The following is a 15,666-nucleotide window of genomic DNA, read 5'->3' as shown; positions in this document are numbered from 1 at the left end:
ATAAAAAAATTATTATTTAAGATTTTTTTGAAATTATAATTAAAAAAAATAAACTTTTTTCATTTTCAGTTTAAAAGGTCATTTTTTCTGCAATAAACTATAAAATACCAATTTTTTTAAAAAATAATTGTTATTTTTGAAATTTTTATAAAATTTTGCTTCTTTTGAGACCCAACATGACATACTTTTGAAAAACTTTTTTTTACATAATATTAGGGACCCATTAATATTTTAAAGGTCCTGAGGAACCTCAAGATAATTTCCTAGAGCATTGATATTTTTCCAGAGTATTTCTGAAATGAATAGACAACTTTTGCACACCCAGGCTAAACGAATTGTAAAAAAAACTAAAATTCACTCCACCCTAGTATTCATGCTTCGACTGACTAAACTAGAGACAGGCGCAGTGGAGTGTTGCTTCATCAACTGACTTAAATAAGGACAGGCGCAGTGGATTGTACATGCAAGTGCTAAGGGTTATTGGTTAGGGCAAGCAGTCCTAACTCATTAATTTCATAAGAAACTTATGCTCTGCTTAAATCTAGACATGTATTTATGAAAATTAATTCTTTTTACATAAATTAAAAACATTACTTAGTTATAAGGTTGGGCTGGTAAACGTGTAACTAGGGTATGCTAAAGAATTGTTACTTAAATACATATTTTTACTTGTGGGTACACAATTAAAATTGTTATAAAAATTTAAAATTGTTATAAAAATTTAAAATTTTCAAAAAATTTTTTTATGTTTAAATGTTTATTGCATTTATGTATTACGAATGTAACTTACACGGCGTGAATTTTTGGCCAAAAATCTTTCAGCGCTAATTATTCGCGAGACTATTAAAACTAAATGTTGCGTAGACTGGAATATTTTTATGTTTGGTTCAGTCTACACTAAAACATGCGGTTAAGTAACCAATGATCATGGCTTAATTGGCCGAAAGTTAAATGTTTTAATGTGTTATTATGTTGAAATAAGAGTTATATATTTTGTTTATGGAAGAATGAATATATGTATTTTTACACATTCTTCGTATTATTTTAATCATAATAAATAAGTCTACAAAAAAATGCTCGATAAACCACTATGTTACCTCTTCTATACACACAGTTTTATATTTGAAAATGATACTTGCATTAATATCTTACTTTTTAGCTAGAGATTTTATTCTAGAAAGTTAATGAATATATCTTGAGATATCTTATTTTTTCTTGTAAAAATTGACATTTTTGATTTTCAAAGTCTTAAAACCTAAAATAATGAATTAACTTCAAAATCTCTAACTAAATATGGACCTAACACACTAAGGACTATTTGCGAAATTTTTTTATAAATGAAGTAAAAGATAAGTATGAGTTTATCTCTGATGTTTCTATGCGACTTTTTGACTAATTTTCAGAAAACTGGCAGCCATTTTAAAAAAATATTTTTTTAATATTTGATTAAAAAACAAACTATTTGTAAGATTTTATCTTGAATGTTAAAATGTAAATGTTACACAATTTTTTATTTATTTGTCACTTGACATTAAATTATTTTTTTTTAAATTTTATAGTTAATAAAACATATTTTATAAAAATAATATTTATTAGTAGGTATAAATATATATTAAAACAGTATGAAAAATGTTTACAAATATCTTCACTTGCAACGTGTGACTGGCTACACATCAGTGTTGTCTGTGTTTAACCAAGAAATGCATTCAGATCATTTTTTGAAGTAAGTGTATATTAATGCTACATTATTGTGTTATTAGGATATTTAAAGACATTAAATATTACTTTTTATTTTATTTGACTGAGATAAGTAGGCTTTGTGAGAAAAAAAAAATGCTTGAAAGTTTTTGAGGTTCCAAGTTTTATCTTTTTATTATTACATCTTCATAATTGTTTATATTAATTATTATTTTTACTTTTATATTTTTGTTTTGTTTTCTGTTTTATTTCATATCATGACTTTCAAAGTTATGTTCATTAAATTTTAAAATTGTCTAGATTTTATTCTACATTTTTTATACTTTGTAAATAAATTGTAACTTTTTTAAATATTTTTATGAAAAATAAATTTTTTACTTGGTTATATATTATTAATTTATTATAAAGTTCTTATTAAGTTGATAAAAAAGTTTATTATTGATTACAACAATTTTATTATTGAAGGAATGTAAAGACTGGTATTACTGTGAATATAATGTATAAATAGCTACAAAAAAAGTCTTTTAGGAATTATAATTAGTATATTCAAACGGCTATTTGAATATGTTACATTATATAAGTAATTAACTTAAGTGTTCTCAAATTTTCTATTTTTACATATATAAATATTTTATAATAATAATTTTTCATACAAATGTTGGTGTATATTTAAAAAAACTGTGTTTCTCTCATTTATATTTATTAATATCCATTTATATGTTGCATGTTCAAAAACAAAAACAATTTGTAGTTTGTTTTTCAAAGTTGATAAACATCTGATACAAAGTATCGGATATACTTATTATGAGGTTATAGTAATCTGATGCACATTATCAGATTATTAAAAACCTTGATGTTTGTGTTAAGGTTATCTAAGTAAAGCCATGATCCAAGCAGGGATGTGGAGTCCCAAAAGGACTCCGGATTTGTATGTCACAATAAAATTATTTCAAGTATTGTGAATTTCAAAATAGTTATCACAGATGTAATGACTTGCAAGGCTGCTCAGTTTTATGGCTTTTTATTAAAAAATTTGTGCTGGCAAACATCAAAAAGGATATACAAACAACAAATTTTTTGGTTTCATTTTATTTCTGAAAATCCTTTTGCATTTTAATTATATCTCAATTTAAATAATTTGAACAAATTATATGTGTTCAATTAATTAATATATTTTTTTAGACCTGGATTTTATTCATATTATTTCAAGATATTTTCATATAACCTTTATAAAAAAGATAAGATATTCAAAATATGAAAATAATTTATTTCTATTAGTTTTTATAAATATTACCTGTTATAAAAATATCAATAAGATGACACCTTTCTTAATGTTATGTTTTTGATTTTTTTTTAATAAATTAAGGTGTAGATGTGTATAGTAGTTCTATTGGTTTAAGGTTATTTTATTATAGTTTATAGTTTTATTGGTTTAAGGTTAAGTTATTATATTGGTTTAAGATTAACTTAAGGTTAGCTATTTAAACCACAACAAATCTAAAGCTAGGCTGTTCAACAAACTATGCAAACTACAGTGTGTGTAGATTTATGAAATAAAATTTACAAATTGAATGAAAATAGAGCATGTATGATAAATTGATAGGGTAGTAGTAATTTTTTATTTTTGTTTTTTAGGTATTGGCAGGCTGTACTTGACAACTTACTTTCCTGCAACGAAATCTAAAGAACTTTCAACTAAAAACCAATTTAAAAAATTTTCATAGCAGCATTTTTCAAGAAGAATTTTCCCTTTATTTTATTTACTAATCAGATAACTTATATTTCATAATTTCTTTAAGTTATTTTTGGAGATGTTTAATTTTGATGTTTTACAAAATTTTAGTTTAAAAAATAATATTTACATATTGATTTTTAGTTTTTTAATAATTAATTTTTATTCAGAAGTACAATTATAATTGTAGTGTCCAATTTTTGTAATATTTTTTCTGCAAATATTAATTCGATATTATGTTATCAATGTGAAAGTATAATCTCAAGATATAATTAAAAAAATGGTAGGACGAGGTACATAAACATACGCTTTGTTTTCTTAAAAGTAAAATTCAGGTTTAGCGCAAAATGTCTGTACCAATAGAAACCACTCGCAAAATTTTTTAATTTTGTTTGGTCTGGTTAAAATTTAATTTTTAAAATTAATATTGTTTGGTCTGGTTAAAATTTTACCGTTATTTTCACATGGTTTCTACTTACTATGACTGTAAGTGTGAAAACACGCTCAAACCGTGTTATGCATATTTATTCTACTAATATTGTGTTTATTCTCCGGTGTGGTTCGGTGTAGTCCGGTGAGGTCTGGTCAGTATTCGTATACACCCTTGTATTTGTATTACTGACAACATCTTTACCCAAAACTCTTATGACATAAATTTAATTTAAATAATTAAATATATTAGTTAAATATTTTAATTATAATTTTTACCAAAATTTCAATATCAAATGTTTACTGCCTTTTAGATGTTGAGCAGGTCTTGACGACTCCACATTACATTGTTTATAAACAATGATTGTTGTTCATAATAAAAATTAAAAAAAAGTGCATACCAACTTTTGTTTTATTAGTGCAAATTTTCCACCATTTTTCTTTTGATTTTCTGAAAATACATTCATTATCAATATTAAAGAGCTTTTTTGTAACATTAATAAATCACAAACTCTACATATGCATATTTTTCTATTCATGTTCAACTTTAAAACTTTATAAATTCCAAGAAATTTATATGTTTTCCCATATTAGAATTTTGGAGTCGTCTGTACTTACTAAAAAATAGTAAAAGCTTGTGAGTTTTAGGTATAATCGCTGTTGAACCATATGTCTTTAGTAATCTACTATACTACCAATGGTTTTCATACAATGACCGTTTTACTCCAAAAACAAATTATTATGAAGTAAATGTTAGTAATGTTGCAGATAAGCGGCGTAAAATCGTTTTACTTTGACGTCGTAAAATTATTTTAATTTTTAAAATTCTGCGATGGAGTTCAACAAAAGTAAAATGAAACTTTTTTCAATTAAAAAAGTCATTAAAACTATGAAAACTTTAACCTATTTTTTAAAATGTTGTTTTTAATATATTTTTTAAATATTGTTTAAAATATATTTACTTGAATTTATTCTAAAATCAAATCATTTAGATGGCTTTTCAACGTGATAACCGCGGAAGACCAAGTGCCTTAACCAAGTATAGTTACGGATGCAGAAATACTAAATAAGGCAGCTGTTTTTAACTGAGAACCGGTGTTTGTTTGAACTTGGGTCTTGTTCAGATCAACCAATGCTGACACTACGATGGTTATCCCAGCGAAAACTAATTAAAAACAGTTTTTTTTTGTAATCTTTGTAATCGGCCTTTTGGATTAGACGCTTACCAGGGAACACAGTACGGCTACCGATGGTATTGTAAAGAATGCAAGCATTGTTTAAGTGTACGCAATCGATCTTTTTTTAGCAGGAGCAAGTTATCGCTGAAGCTGATTGTACTCTTTATTTATTGCTGGAGCAGAGATATGCAACTTAAAGACATTCGACATAAAGCACGTATGAGTATTTGTGAGCTTGTTGATCGGGCTAATTTCTGTCGAGATGTATGTGAAGAAGAGATTGAAACTAATCCTAATGTTGTTGGCGGAGTAAATAATGACAGTTCTCCGATTGTTTTAGAAATAGACAAATCAAAGTTTTTCCAAGTATCAGCATGAGCAGTAGCGACATGGTTATTGGGTGTTCGGAGGAGTGGAAAGGGATTCAGGTAAATAATTTTTATTCGAAGTTCCTGATCGCACTGCGGAAACACTTCAAGAAATGGTTTTGCGTTATATTTTACCTGGAAAGCATATCGTTTCCGATGGTTGGGCTTAATATGGGGGAATTAAAAACGTCCACAACAGAATCTACTCACATGCAGTAATTGTTCATGAGCGTTATTTCGTTGATCCCCTAAATGATGGAGTTCATACCCAAAATGTTGAAAATCTATGGATGCGTGATAAACGTAAATTGCGACGACAGTTTACATTTACATCAGATGATCTGTTTATATCTTAACTTATTTGGTGTCAACGTTTTAAAAATTTCCCTTCATTTTCAGCATTTATATTTTGCCTTAACTACGCCGCTACATTACCAAGTGTTGCTTAGAAATATTTACCACATAAATTCACTCCCAAAAATGAAAAATTTAAATTTTTTAAATGTATGACCAAAGTAATTTTTTTTTAATACTATAGATATTATTTTTATAGAAAAGTAAAATTTTTTTAATTAAAGCACAATTATTAATTACCTTCGTCTATAAAAATTGTTTGACTTCTTAACTTTGGTGAACCTGGAATCCCTATATATAAAAGATAAAAAAATTAAGCTTTTTTTAAAATAATGTCTAAATGTTTTCAGCTCTTAAATATTTTTTTTTCTAAAGTTTTGATCAATGATTTAACATTAAATTAGTGTTGTTACGACTATTAAATAATTCGACTATGGACGAAATCGACTAATATATTTCGATATAAAAACTAAAATCGATTAAGACATTTTTTAAATCGATTAAGTCGACTAAAAGTCGATTTAGTCGAAGTATGGAAATAATTCAATTCTTTGAAATAAATTGTAATAAAAATAATAAAATATACGAATATAAAATTCGTTTTCTATTTTTAATTTCATTTTATTTAAATAATATTGGAGGAAAGAAGGCCCGCTCCGACAACGAGACAATCTATTCCCAAACCCCAATGATTTACCTTTATACTTAAATACTTGCTAACAAAAAAGTCATTAAAAATCATATTTACAATGTGATTGTATAGAATAATGACATATAAATTTCGGAGCTTCACAACTTAATTTTGGTCTAAGGCTCCGAGCCAGCTTGAGCGCCCAGTATGAAAGTATTTATGAGAATCACAAGCATCGAGTAAACAAAAGAAAAATAAATTGTTGAAATATACATAATCGAAAGTTTAATTAGGTATAAATAATGCTACCAAGCTATGAATTAGATAAAACTTTAAGAGAGTAAACAAAAAATTAGGTACTCATAAGGAAATTGGAGCTAAAGAGTTACGATGTTGTAACAAGAAGGGGGGAGGGGGAATAGGTCTGAAACGGTCAAAAATTGCGTGACGTAATTTGTGGACGACTTCTAATTGTTATAATAGTATATACTATTGTGACTAAATGAACAAACAAAAATAAATAATGAAAAGTCGAATGAAAAGATATAAGGATTTTATGAGTTTTACTCAACTAAATTGACTTTTGATCGATTAGTAGGAAGTCCTTCGTCGATTAAATCGACTATTTAATTTTTCTAATTTCGACTGATCAACTTTTAGTCGATTTAGTCGAAGTTGATAAGAACACTACATTAGATCAAAACTATAAAAAAATATACCAAATAATTTTCCATGTTGTTTTTCACAGATTATTTGTAAACTGTAAATATGATATAAAAATCAACAAAAAAATACAAAGTTGGGCGTTCAAAGACGTTTAAACTCATCTAAAATTCAGAAGAAAAAATTCTCTCTGAACTTTAGATGAACTTTAGGTAATCCAAAATATAAAAAACTAAAATCATACATTTTTTGGTAACTGGTACAGACTGAAAACTAAGATTAAAAACCAAATGTTTGTTGTTATTTAAAAATGATTTTCTAATAATATTATTATTATTTTTTAATTTAAAAAAAAACAAAAAACCTTGATCTTTTTTCTTGATCTTTTTTTATTTTTTGTTGTCTTTTATTTTTCTTTATGGTTCTATTGGGTTAGTTTACAAACTTTGTAGGTAGTGTAAAGTTATCAACTTATATATTATATAATTTCAAAATGGCAATATATAATGTTAAAATTTTTTCAAAGATTTTTTTTTTGTGCAAGAGCATTTTTCAATAAATAAATTTATGCACAACCTTGAAAAATATTAAAACCAACTTAGGGAAGATAATTCAACAACTTAATTTACTTTTTGCTTATTCCTAATGTAAAACCAATAACAAATAAGCTTTGGTAACATTGTAAGTAATGGGCTTTAATAAATAAAATCAACAACAAGGGGTCGTTACAACCATCTAGAGGGGGTACTTTTGATAGTAAAGCTTCAGTTAAGCAGCCCGAAATAATTTTATTTTTTTGCTTGTTTCACTCTCGTCAGAGGAGACTTTTTAAACATAAGAAAAATTTATTGGCTTTATTACTTAATCCAACTATCTTATAGGCTGCTGCTGCAAAGGAGTGCGCTACTACATCAACTAAGGGTTTAGCATTGGGCAGCAACCTTGTCTCCACTGAAGAGCAAAAAAACCAATAAATTAAAATTATTTTAGGCTGCTTAACTGTAGTATTCCTATTTGTAAAACAAACAAGTGCCTACATTAATGTTGTTGGGAGATTATCTCCATGGTAAATGAACAGTTTAGCGGCCTAAAATAATTACATTTTTGCACTCTATTTTGTAGAGACTTTAAAATATCTAAATATATTTATTACAAATATCATAACTATTAAAATAAATACTTTTTTTAAAATTAACAATAACTATTACTATTATAAATATTCAAACTATCATTACAAATAAATATTATTATACTTTATTATTATTATTTCATAAACTCGCATTTTTAAATCTTTTCTCCCTTTTTTAGAATACAAAAAATAGAATTATTTTAGGCCACTAATTTATAGATTTACCCTTTCCATTCTATATCATAAAGGCTTACACATACATATAGTATTTCTAAGCCATACGCTTACCCTTGATCGCCACACAATATTAATACAGGAAAGTTTTACGCCGGCTACGTGTCGGAAAAACATATATAAAAAAGTATGATGACTTTTTTTATATAAGTGTACTGTAGCATAGACAGTTAACAGATTAAAAACTTTAAGAAAATTACACTTATTATTATTAGTATTACACTTTCAACATTTTTTTAAAAATTTATTCACAATTACATAATACAAAAAGTTTTCACAAGTTTTATAACTTAACCGTTCTGTATTCGTTCTACACGTGTAATTTGTGGAGGTGTGTACATACCACTACAATCTAATTTTTTTATATTTTGTATATGTTTTGTAATAAAACGGTAATAATATATTTTTTTTAAATTGATTATTCTAAGTGTGCCAGTAAGTCCTTATGGTCTTATCACAGAGCCCCGCGGAAAAGCATTTGAAAGGAAGTTCACGCCTCTTTCCTTACCGATGTTTATAAACTTGCCCAGAAGTGGCGCACTAACCACTGCACTACGGCTGCTCATAAACATGTTACGGCTGCTTACCAAACATGTTTTTTCTAAATAAAACTTTGATATTTAAAAATTTGATGTTTGATAACAGCTCTCAAAAATATTAATTACAAATCCGCTTAAATAGATTAAAAATTTTATTTTTTAACTGTTCAAGTTAAAAAAAAACCGCGTGATTGGAATATTCTTGTGTTTTCTACAATGGGATCAAAACTTACTATTTTTATAATTTAAAAAATTGTTAAAATTAAAAATGTGGTAAGCTCATGTGTTTTATACGTATTTTTTTAATGATGGCATGAGTGCCGTGGTTATTGGGTCTAAGGCCCCCCTAAAAAACCTGTCTTCAGGGCCCCAATTTTTTAAAAAATTTTCCACGAGGTATTAATAAAAAAAAAAACTCCTTAAATTTCCTAAAATTAAATTTCACTTACCCAAGGTGAATCCTCCCCAATTTTTTATCTCTCTCTCTCTCTCTCTCGCGCGCGCGGAGAATCAGGTTGATAATAATGACAAGTAAAAAAAAAAAGTTTTTTTAATTTTTTTTATTTGTAACTGTTTTTACTAATTATCTAAAAATTTATAATCTAACTTTTTAAAATTTGTTTATGATTTAAAAAAAGTAAATTGTATGAGTAAGGAAACATTAAGAAGAGAGAATTCCAAAAACGTTCATGTTTGAGGAAAATATACATTATTAAAAAGTTTTTTGAGCATGAAGGAGCGCTTGTTGTAAAAAGATGCGACTATGAGAATATCCCGCATAAGCTACGCTGCATAATTTATGCGTGATTGAGTTAGTTGGTGGAATAAGATATGATAATTCTAGAGAAAGAGGTGGAAAACTTTTAACTGGACAACTGGAGAAGGTTATCTTCAGCATATTAGATTTTATCACGTAGTTTTCAAAAATCAAATCTCTTGGCTTTATCTCAAAAAGTTGTTAAAATCTTGAAATTGGAAGATCGGTATCTGTAAAACTAAATACAGTAATTTTTTCAATAACATTTATTTTAAAGCTATAGAAATGGCAATCGGAAGTATTCGATATAGATTTAAACAACAACAATATTTATTGCTTCAAAAGATAAAACCATGATTTATAAATGCATCTTAGAATGGCTCAATGAATAAAAATTTATTTTTCTTCTATTCTCCGGGTTTCAATGCTTTAGGACTTTATCCCAAACTACAAATTAGGCACAAACTTAGTACTCAACCATCAAACATTCTACAAAAGTTCCAAAATTTTGTTTAATACCAGCAACAAACGCTACTAACAAGCGGGCTTTCAGCACACTCATTTTAAGTTTCTTTGCAGACTTTCTCTAAATGGCGCTTCCACGCCCCCTCTTTCAAAATGTTGAAACAGGGGGCGGGGAAGGAAAATGAGCTTTGAAACAAATATCTTCAAATTAATCAAAAACGTCGTTATGTTTATTTTTTTATGTTATAGCTAAAATATAAGTTATAATTTATGTTTGGAATGCTCCTACTTGATATTTATCTTAGAGCAGCCGTGGCGCAGTGACAGCGCACTTGCCTCAGAAACAAAATATCTGCGGTTCAAACCCCACCCTCTGGGCAAGTTTTGCGACATCAGTTGGGAAGGAGGGGTGAACTTCCAATTAAATGCTCATCCGCGGTGCTCTGTTATAAGACCTAAGGACTTCTTGGGGTTTTTTTTCAATTTTATTTTTCAAAATAAAATTGAAAAAAAAAAAGTTAAATGTTTGACGATAAGGTGATTGGAACCTGGAATAAAAAGACCCTAATACTTTTTTCTAAATCATTATATTATTATTCTTACGGATTACTAAATACCTTTGTTTTGCTGGTTAATTTTATCCAGATATAAAGTATGAAGATCCATTTGTATACTTGCACTTGGTATTTGAACCACTGTAGAATTCCGCATTCGATCTCTTGATAATAAAGCTTCTTTTCTGACTTTAGCATCTTCATCTGTTTCCCCCTAAAATAATGAAAATGTATTCATATATGTAATTATATAAAATATTGCTTATCGTGTATAGAATAATTAAAATATTAACGAACATTTTCTAAAATGAATTTAAAGTGAGCTCTAAAAAAAACATTTTGGGTGCTTCAGTAGTTTATAAAAGATGTTTCAATAAAGAACGTAATAATTTTTACTTCTAATAGCTAACAGACATTCAAATTTTTGGCTTGAACTTTTACTACATGAATTTTTAAAGAAATGTAATACTATATCATTACAGTGTTTGGAAAAAATACCGCTAATTTAAGAAGTGCAGGATGTGCAACTGATTGTCCTGGTGAACACGGTGCTGAATTTGTTACTAAGGTGTTACTTTCTCTATGGCCATTAAACTGCAGTATTAATTTATCTCTCAGTGCATTTTGACCGATTGCATGATGACCATTCAATTGGGTGTCTATAGATTTTCTGGGTAGCTATGAAAACAAGCATTTTTGAGTAACAATTTTTGTGTTATTGTTTGGATGGCGATAAGTATGTTACGATAAGTATGTTACGATATGAACAATTATGAGATTAAAAGATTTATCGGAAATATAAATGACGTCACTTCCATTTGTTAATTTTGTTACTTTAGACAATAAAAGAAAAAAATAGTTTAGTAAGAATTTATATAGTTAGGTATATATAGTTGAAGTAATAATTTTAGTTCTGAAATGTATGTATGTGGATGTATACACATATATATATATATATATATATATATATATATATATATATATATATATATATATATATATATATATATATACATATATATACATATATATATATATACATATTTGCATATATACATATATATATATATATATATATATATATATATATATATGTATATTCACACACACACATATATATATGCACACACGTATGTGTGTATATATATACACACATACATGAGTGCAAATATATATATATATATATATATATATATATATATATATATATATATATATATATATTTATATATATATATATATAATTACTAGTTTTGTTAAGTGCGTTTAAGTTATTTATAGAAGTTTGTCGACGTATATAGTAAATGAATAGTAAATGTATAATATAGCAAACATAATCGGCTAAATAACTTATTTTCCTACTAGTTATAAAGTTATAAGTATATATAGTTGTTGTGCAAAATAAATAATAAATTAATAAATAGTAAATAAAACTAACTTTTTTTTATTTTTAACTTTTTCTTATTTTATTTATTTTGTTTTTTATATCTCAATAATATCTAAACATTTAACAGAGTTTGCAATATTTTATTACTACTTTTTTAACCAAAAAATTTTATCATAGATTAAAAATCACTGATATACACGTAACTTATTAACAAATTCATTCAAACTGTCTTAAATGTTTTTAGACAAATTTTTGTACTATTACATTTATGCACGCGTGAAAGAATGTAAATGTGAAAGTTTTTACGCACATTTTCAAAAACTAAATTAATGAGTACTATTACCTTAGCAATCAAAAAATGTTAATTTAGTAGGCATCAATTTAAATGCTGGAAAAAATATTGACACAAAACTTAAAAAAATAATGCCTCTAAAAAAAAACTTAAAAAAAAAAGGACCTATAATATGGTTTTACAAGTGCAATTTTTTGACTTTTGGCCACAATAGCATCGCATTTGTAGCATTATCCTTTCCTAAATATATCTATGCATAAGTGTGTGTATTAAATACTTTAAATATAAAATCAATAGATACCTCATCAAATGAGTTTTGGTGTTTGAGTTTTGACATCTAAATAAAAAATAAGCAAAATATTCTGATGTTTTCACAGTGAAAGAATCATAACAAATCACAGCAACTTCAATAATACAACAACGTCAACTATACAACAACGTCTACATTACAACAGCGGCACCGTTTAAGTTAAATCTTTGTAGTTTAAAAATCAAATCAATGAATAATAATATCATGATCATTAAAAATACTATAGTCCATGACTTATCATTATTTAAATTTGAAAATTACCCATAGTTTTCCTAGTCTGTTGTGCATTCTTTTACCAAAATACAACCATACAACACCATGCTACGTTTTATTATAAAATTTACATATGTTTATTTCATTCTAAACTTTTTTTACAACTAATGTTTTAGTTGGGTAAATTATTCTGTATTTTAAACTTATAAACCCTTTATTTTGTCATATTAACGATGTTTTCATAAAGTATAATATGATATTTATTATGTGTTTATGTAACTTTGTATATATATATATATATATATATATATATATATATATATATATATATATATATATATATATATATATAAAAAGCTTTTACTGCATTTATTTACCTGTAACACGAACAGCTTCTTTTAAAAAGGAAATAAAACTGAATCAATGACAAAATTATTTTTATTAAACTCTGCTAAAAACAACAAGAAATTTTCGATATAATTGTTGACTTTTGTTTTATTGGACAATAGTATATTGCAGTAGAATTTATGATCGACGAAAAATTAATGATCAACGGTAAAGATCCGGTTGATATAGGACTTACAAAAACTGTTCTCAAAATATTCAGTAATGCACGTTTGTCGTCGAGCAACAAAACAATTAGACAAATTTAAAAAAAAAACATACATACCAATCTTATTATTGAGTTAAAATGATGGAACTTACTTACAAAATGGTTCTTACTCATGAGAAATTTATTTTGTGACATTTTGCTAAAATTGCGTAAAACAAAAACCAATAAAAAAAACGGTACAAAGCAAAAAATTATCAAACGACACAACAACAACAGAAACAAAAACAATACGCAAAAGAAGAAAATATAAAACAATGAATAAAGACAAAAAGAAAAAAAATCTTTAAGTTTTTTACAACTTTCTTTATATTTGTAATGTACTTTAAGTGGATCTTATTTACGTGCACCTTATTTAACTCAAACGCTTTGGCTGATAATGTCTTTATAGGTGAAATTTAATCATCCAACTGGATTCACCTTAATAGAAAATGATTAACCTAGTAAAAAATGACAACCCTTTTAAAAAATGACAACCCTTGTAAAAAATGATTACCCTAATAAAAAATAATTGCCCAAGTAGTTTTAGTTTAATGTTTGTTTTTTTAGTTTTTTACCATTAAAACGTTGTGGTAAAACTACATTAAGAAAAACCTGTGATTTATTTAAGCTTTAAATAAGTTTAATAACATCAGTTTTAAAGTTATCTTTCCTACATAAATTTTGATTTTTTCTGCTCAAAATAAAGTTTCCTTACCTTATTTTAACTAAAAAAATTACTAAACCATACAACTACGGAGTTCAAAATTTATCAATTTTAAAACATGAAACTTAGAAAAAATTTATACTTGATAATCGTTCATTCATCAAAATATGATATAAAAAAAAAGAAGAAAAAAAGCAGGTTAACTACCTACCTAACTACCTAATAAGTTCTTCAAATTAAACAAAAATATTTATTTTTAAGCTTAATTTAGTATCTTCAAACAAAGATCTTTTTTTAAACAAAAACAGGAGCAATAATCTTTATAATAACTTTTATCTGAACAAATGTAAAGAAAATCATAAATATATACTTAAAAGGAAAAAAAACAAAAACCAAATGATCGGAGTTCTTATACCGTAATCGTTTCGACATTAAAAGACAGAATTACAGCGTTATAAATATCGTTTAAGAAAGATACAGTTGAAATAAAAATGAAAAAAAATCAGCTATTTGACAATCAGCGGTATATTTTTTCAAATACATAACTGTGCAAAATAAAAACCTTATATCCGGTTTAAACATAAAATAATAAAAAAATTACGTCGTAATTTTACCGTCACTCACGTCGAAGTCTCAAAAAAAAATAAAGTTGTATACAAAACTAAATTTATAAATGAAAATAAATCAATTCTTAAAAATCTACAACTTTGGATACAAATAAATTGATTCAAGTAATGTATTTAATTTAATTTTTTTCGTTTAATCTTCTTCAATAAAAATAAATCAATTATAATCAAATAAAAACAATTTTAATAATTTATTTTTTGAATTGGTTTCTCCAACTTTTTCTATATGACTTTTTCGTAGCAACTGTTTAATTATCATTAAACTTCAACTTGACAACCAATGCTTATGTTATAGATATTTTACATATTGCATAGGTCGTTCAAAACACGTTAGATTTTCTAATTACCATAATAATAAAATGAACATTATTGGAAAGTCATAATTAGTGCTTTAAAGCCGAAATAAACTTGAAAACAAAAAACTGATGTTTCCCAATCCTTATTTTATTTCAAAAAGTTTTGATATTAATTAAAAATCATTTTTTCTAAATTTTATTAATGATTTGTTTTAATGAAACTGTTAAAAATGTGTTTAAAATTGTAAGAATCCAAAAAATATATATTACTTACTGATTCATCGCTTTTCTGTTCAGGTAGATTACCGCTCTTTGACCTATTTCTGCTGTCGTATTTTTTTGACATCGATTCTTTATTTAAATCATGCGCACAAAACGATGACGATTTCTTTCGAGCAAAAAGACTTCTTTGAAAACGAACATCTCGTGCAGGGGGATCTATAAAGTGTATATGGTTTTATTAAATTTCTGTTATAAATTGATGATAACTTATATAGAAATTAAAAATTCTGTGGTCTCTGTAAAACAAGGGCCGACCATAGATAGGTAAGGAAA

At 26.1% G+C, this 15,666-nt stretch overlaps 1 protein-coding gene across 11 annotated transcripts in view; it reads right to left on the bottom strand.

Annotated features, from left to right (window-relative positions):
• The window catches only part of LOC100210575 (pleckstrin homology domain-containing family G member 7), a 68,144-nt gene that overhangs the window by 29,844 nt on the left and 22,634 nt on the right, over positions 1-15,666 (bottom strand). For 2 of the 11 annotated variants that reach the window (XM_065811820.1, XM_065811822.1), the window contains 6 exons: positions 15,386-15,549; positions 12,712-12,747; positions 11,230-11,409; positions 10,795-10,945; positions 6,000-6,050; positions 4,261-4,310 (listed from right to left, as the gene is read on the bottom strand). In XM_065811820.1, coding sequence (XP_065667892.1) covers positions 4,261-4,310; positions 6,000-6,050; positions 10,795-10,945; positions 11,230-11,409; positions 12,712-12,747; positions 15,386-15,549 — 632 coding nt within the window. Of the gene's footprint in view, positions 1-4,260; positions 4,311-5,999; positions 6,051-10,794; positions 10,946-11,229; positions 11,410-12,711; positions 12,748-12,981; positions 13,103-13,310; positions 14,958-15,385; positions 15,550-15,666 lie in introns of those variants that run through there. The other 9 variants (XM_065811821.1, XM_065811828.1, XM_065811826.1 and 6 more) reach the window with 8 other exon arrangements.

Source organism: Hydra vulgaris, chromosome 12, assembly GCF_038396675.1.
Source record: "Hydra vulgaris chromosome 12, alternate assembly HydraT2T_AEP".
In the NCBI taxonomy this organism is placed as follows: domain Eukaryota; kingdom Metazoa; phylum Cnidaria; class Hydrozoa; order Anthoathecata; family Hydridae; genus Hydra; species Hydra vulgaris.
The sequence above is the reverse complement of the archived record's forward strand: the minus strand, read 5'-3'. Positions and strand labels throughout refer to the sequence as shown.